This window comes from Octopus bimaculoides, chromosome 1 (assembly GCF_046866305.1).
Source record: "Octopus bimaculoides isolate indiv1 chromosome 1, ASM4686630v1, whole genome shotgun sequence".
In the NCBI taxonomy this organism is placed as follows: domain Eukaryota; kingdom Metazoa; phylum Mollusca; class Cephalopoda; order Octopoda; family Octopodidae; genus Octopus; species Octopus bimaculoides.
This window is the reverse complement of record NC_142928.1, coordinates 26168329-26174846: the sequence shown is the minus strand read 5'-3', so window position 1 is coordinate 26174846 and position 6518 is coordinate 26168329. Positions and strand designations below refer to the sequence as shown.

The window sequence follows — 6518 nt, the reverse complement described above, 5'->3', positions numbered from 1 at the left end:
GTTCCTGTTAGGGGTCACCGCTTTTGTGTATAGAAAGGTACACGAATTTATATGAAAGATATGTTGTCTATTGACTCTACTACGCATGCTGGCCACTGGCAGAACATTGGTCTGAATTTTCTGCCCTAAATATTTTCATAGTATCTATTGATACATGTGGAGGCGCAATGGTCCAGCGGTTAGGGAAGCGGACTCGCGGTCATAGGATCGCGGTTTCGATTCCCAGACCGGGCATTGTGAGTGTTTATTGAGCGAGAACACCTAAAACTCCACGAGGCTCCGGCAGGGGATGGTGGTGAACCCTGCTGTACTCTTCTACCACAAGTTTCTCTCACTTTTACTTCCTGTTTCTGTTGTGCCTGTAATTTAAAGGGTCAGCTGTGTCACACTGTGTCACGCTGAATATCCCCGAGAACTACGTTAAGGGTACATGTGTCTGTGGAGTGCTCAGCCACTTGCACGTTAATTTCACAAGCAGGCTGTTCCGTTGATCGGATCAACTGGAACCCTCGACGTCGTAAGCGACGGAGTGCCAACAACATTGATACATAAGCATCTATACATATCTATAATAATAAATGCCACTTTGACTTCCTCTCTCACTATTCAATGAAACTTCCTCTATTCCCCGTGATAGGGTGAGAGTAATAGTAGGCATAGAGAGGGTAATAGATTGACGGTTGTGATTGTCATGGGGTGATATTAATAGTATGAGCTGTGATAGTTGTCATAGAGGCAGAAGCGACGGTGGTGATTTTGGTCAGTAACCGATGTGAAAGACAGTGGTGATGATGGTGGAGGGGAAGACGGCGAAGTCAAAGGTATTTATACAGGTGGCGTCAGAAGTCTGAATGGTGTATGTGAGTTGTGGTGGCGATGGTAGTGGTACTGGTGATAATGATAGTTGAAAGCAATCAACAGAAAGAGAGAGATGGTGGGAAAGAAAGAAGTTAGACAGATAAAAATCGTACTGTCCTCTAAATGAGAAGACAAAAAAATGTTGTTTATCATGCAGCTTTGCAATAAGTTCCAAGTCGACAAAATTATATCATTACTTTGATGAAAATTATTTATTGCTTCAAAAATATTGGTCAAGTTTAATAAACTATAATAAATACTCAATGTATGAATTATCATTAATGGTGCAAAGCCCAATGAAGTGCCGTCCATACGATCTAACTTAAAAGCCTCTCGATTGGGCGGCTGTTCAGCTAGTACATCTATAAATATACATCCATATATATATAAATATATATATATATATATATATATATATATATATATATATATATATATATATATATATATATATATACAAACACGTATATACCCATATATATATATACACACACATATATACATGCATACATATTTTTATACTTATATATATATACATAGACACACACATATAAATATATATATATATATATATATATATATATATATATATATATATATACATATATATACACATTATATAAGTATATATACCTATAAACATATATTCATATAGATATAAATCTATATATATAAATATATATACATGTATATATATACATATATACATATACATCTATAGATATTCGCCTATACATATACATATATACATCTGTATACATACATACATACATACATACATACATACATACATACATACATGCATACATATGTGCAGTGTTATTGCTTGACTTTTGACACGTAATACTGAAATATTGTAAATCATAAGAGATTGATCCAGGCTCGCATTAGTCAGGAAGTTGAAAATGTTCTTGGCTCATGACACTAAGTAAGGCATGTGTAAAATTTGTATGAAATCGGTTGGGTAGTTCTCCAGTTTTAGTGAGGTACACATACAGAAACACAGTCAACAGACATTCTCAGTTTTACATATATAGACTATTACATTTAGATGTATGTGTGTATGTGTATATATATGTATGTTTACGTATGCAAATATTTATTTCTTAGTTTGGTTCAATTTGGAACGTAAAGTTTTTATTGTAACTAATAATTCTTTCTTTTAGATTTTACATTAAAATTTTTAGATATTTTCAGTGGTTTAAGTTTATCAAGTATTGAGAGATTGAAGTAATTTTACATGCAATTACTTTTCACTCATTTTGATTAATTAATTTATTTATTCACCTTGAAGCGATACTACTCTATTTTACTTAAATGTAGCAATTTGTAAATAAATGAATTTCTTTTTACTTTCGTTTTAAATCATTATGTCATTAAATTTTAGTTATGGTATTCATTACGTTTTAGTGGATAGTATATTGGTTTTTATTTGTTTTTAATCTTTTAATTAGCTCAGTCTATTATTCTTAGTAATTAATAAATTTTTCTTTCATTAACTTCATGTGTATTTTAGACGGTAATGCTATATATATATATATATATATATATATATATATATATATATATATATATATATATATATATATATTAGTCGAACCTATTTACTCCAATAATGAATTCCTGAAGAAAAGCCTAATTTTGATTTCGAAACGATTATTTGTTTCGTTTTGCCTTTGGAATTAATTAAGCGTGGAAAAAGTTCGTAGAATCTTTATTGTATTTGTACCAACTTTGTATTAAAGATCGTCTACACCAATATATTATTTTCCTTTCTTTGTATTTATATATTTATATACACACATATTTCTTCTACTACATAGGTTGCCTTTCTAGTTTGAAGTTATAATTGCCTTACTAAAAATAAACAAGTTGGATTTTTTTCGAAATATCACGTTAATGTTACTTTATCAACGTAATCACATGCGAAAATTTCGGGAACAACAGAGGAGCTAAGGTCTTAAGTATAGCTATGCAACTGCACAAGCGTAACCAAAATATCAGTTAGAGTCGTTCCAATAATTTCAAACATGGCGAGTAGCATTTCACGTTGTCATTAAAACATCACAAATGCGTCGATTCGGATAATGTATTGTTCAAGCTATTGCCATCTCACACCCTTGCCATCAATTCAAGAAGTGACTAAACTAAAACTTCTACATATTGAGAAACACTTTTTGACAGACTACAACTGTTTATTTAGAAACTCATATCCATTTGTCTATTCTCGATACACGCCTCTCTCTTCTCTCTCTCTCTCTCTCTCTCTCTCTCTCTCTCTCTCTCTCTCTCTCTCTCTCTCTCTCTCTCTCTCTCTCTCTCTTCTCTCTCTCTCTCTCTCTCACGCATACACATATACACATACTCTCTCATTTTCTGTCTCTTTCTCGTCTGTCTGTCTTTCTCTGTCCGTCCATCTGTCTGTCTGTCTCTATCTCTCTTTCTTTCAATATGTATGTTTACTTCCCTTTCGTTTCTCTCTCTCTCTCTCTCTCTCTCTCTCTCTCTCTCTCTCTCTCTCTCTCTCTCTCTCTCTCTCTCTAAATATTATGTTTACTTCCCTTCCGTTTCTCCTCTCTTTCTCTCGACTGAAACAAATACGACAGCTGTTAAAGAATATAACGGTTGAGATAAGCTGTAAAGCAATGATTTTATTTTGTTGGTGGTTTCTTTATATTTTGTTTATATTTGTGTTTTCACATATCACTCCGTTATTTGTCACTCATTCAACGTTCTGTAATAGAATTTCATAAAGCAGGTCATCGTAAATTGATATATGTGCCTAAAGTAAATTAGTTCTTTGAAAAAGCCAACAAATGTGCCTCATATTTCATGTAACATTGACAAAGATATTTTCTCTCTGACAGGTTCTCTGCCACATTGTAATATTTCTCTCCAGCGTCATCTCGTTTGTATCATGGGCGTCAATTCCAACCCAATGCAAAATACCAAGAAATCTGAAAATCCGGTACAAGAGACTGTCCCGTGTAGCCTTTGGCTATAAGTTTTTTCTACCGGCTGAAGTAACTCCAGCCGGAAGTGACCAGAAACCATTGATCGACGGGGATACAACCTGCCCAACATCTTCTGTATCTATTGATATCATCCGTGAACGTTCGACCTGCCCGTGGTACGTGAATATTACCCATGATTCAACAGTTTTCCCTTCATCCCGTACTGAAGTAGTGTGTCGCTGCAGAGACTGTCTAGACGTTAGCAGCAGCAAGCACCAATGTGTGACAGTATATACCAAAATGACTGTCCTCAAACGTACTAATAAATGTGTTGCTGGACTGTACGTGTATAAACCAATTGTGATTAATGTAGGCACTGCTTGTGCGTGTGCAAGAAAACTTGATCGAATTAAAAACGACAAATACGCGACTTAGGAAGTGTAAACTATGAAACATAGAAGCTATTCACAATATTATGAAAGATTAACTTGACCAATAAGAGGGTAACATAATTTGCACATAATTGTACATAAAATTCGCACACACATATATACTTTGTAAATAATTTTATATTTTATCTAATTCCATATATCATACAACATTTCATAATCTCCGTGTCCGCATATTAATATGTTATCTTTAACATATGAATTGTATTGTTTATTTCAAATGAATATATTTGAGTCATATCTGAGCATATTTCTAACATATTTAAGTCTTTTACCATTTCCAGTCTTATCATGATTGTACATATCCACACACACACACACAAACGCACACACACACGCACACGTACACACACACACGCACACATACACACACACACACTCACACACACACACACACACACACACACACTCACACAACCCTATACAAGTCGGCGGGGCTGAGAAGTTCCTGGTTTGGGTTAAAAGAAAATACAGGTGTATCAGTTAATTATAATTTCATTAAACATAGTCTCAGATTCACACATTTAGTGTGGCGGTCTCACAGGTTACAAAGCCTTGTAAAAGAATTCGGAAGGTAGGGCCTCCCACTAGGCGTTTTGCAACATATATATATATATATATATATATATATATATATATATATATATATATATATATATATATATATATATAGAGAGAGAGAGAGAGAGAGAGAGAGAGAGAGAGAAAGAGAGGTATATATATAATATAATATATAGTATATGATATAATATAATAAAAGATATGTATAGAGAGAAGATAATATATAAGATAAGATGGAAAAAGCATAACTGTTACCCTAGATAAGAAGAAAATTTATAATAGTTTCCCTTGAACCAGCATGGACGCAGTCGGCTGAAACACGTAAATATATAAAAGAAGAAAGGAATCAGTTTAGAACGGCATCGTGTTAAAGTGTCTCATAAATAAACGCGAAATAGATACACGCGAGACTACATATTTGATGCAGAGACAGTACATGCTTTTTCTAACAGATCGCAGGATTTGAATCTTCATCCTTCTGTATTTACGAACGAGTAAATAAATACACGGTGTCTATGTAGCAAACAGATTGCCAGTTTAAATGTTGATCATATCCACCACGATTCTGCAAAATGATCGAAACATTGTTTTTAAACATACTAGAAATAAAGTATACAAACGTAATTTAACTTAGTATTCACACAAGGTTGTTCAAAGCAGCACATTGCTTTCGATCCAATCGAAAGTGTAATACCAAGATAAGCTCGATACGTAGTTTTCAACAATAAATTAGAAAAGAGATGTTAGAAGTCGGGATAAATAAGATAAAGAGATTTTCAAAAAAATATATTTAGGGGTGGGCTGCTAGTGTCCTTGCAAACGAAACAACTGAGGTTTTTTGATTGCCAGTTTCATCGAAAGAGGCAGTAGTAAATTTCTGATACAATTGTTACCAGGACAACTTGATTTTCGTTTTTGATACGGATAAGAAGCTAAAAATGTAACGACAAATCGATTTGGATCTGGTTATCTCTTTGTTAATGATTCAAATGCATAGCTAAAAATTTACTCAATTGTATTTAGATTTAGATTTCTTCCACACAACGCTTTTCGATTTAATTCGAGGTATACTAAAATAAATTTCTTGACAAATAAACATTCATGAGTAAGTATTTCTAGTGAGTTTTGATAATTAGTATACATGAAAAAAATAACGAACAGAAACGAGTGAGATGCATCACACTCAAACTGCCACAAAATACCCACTGAGCCATGGAAGATGACCAGCTTCTGAAGAGTAAACCGATTTAAAACATCTTATCAAGGAAAGTTTAGTGTAACTACATGTTTGGTGTTGAAACTGTGCGTGTTTCTAAAAATCTGATTGGCGACTTGCGTCAATTTAGAACGTATAGCAGGAAAAAAATTCATCCAGCTACCAACGCTAATTTTCATTCTAACGCTATGTCACTACGTTAAAAGTCTTGAATATATTTTAACAGCAAACCTGGTGACATTTGTCAATTAATTATCGTTTCAATGTTTGAAATTCAGTAACTTGCATATTGCAAACATTTTTTTCCGGTTAGAAAACTCCTTCGCAAGGCTGTTACAGCTGCTCTTTCACCTTTCCAACATAAGCACTGCGTGAACGATTTTGATGTACATTTATCAACTCTCACTACTCCTCCAACTCCAATATTTTGAGAACGTTGTTTGCGTCACTTTTTGCTAGAAATGTTTGCTGAGTTAAACT

General features: G+C 33.6%; 1 protein-coding gene across 2 annotated transcripts in view; it reads left to right on the top strand.

Annotated features, from left to right (window-relative positions):
- The window catches only part of LOC106868531 (interleukin 17-like protein), a 63911-nt gene extending 59405 nt beyond the window's left edge, over positions 1-4506 (top strand). The window contains exon 2 of one of the 2 annotated variants that reach the window (XR_016241227.1): positions 3726-3846. Coding sequence is in view for 1 of the 2 variants with exons in the window: in XM_052965869.1 (XP_052821829.1) it covers positions 3726-4247 (522 nt within the window). In the remaining variant the exon portion in view is untranslated. Of the gene's footprint in view, positions 1-3725 lie in introns of both variants that reach the window. The other variant, XM_052965869.1, reaches the window with a different exon arrangement.
- Positions 4507-6518: the final 2012 nt, after the last annotated feature.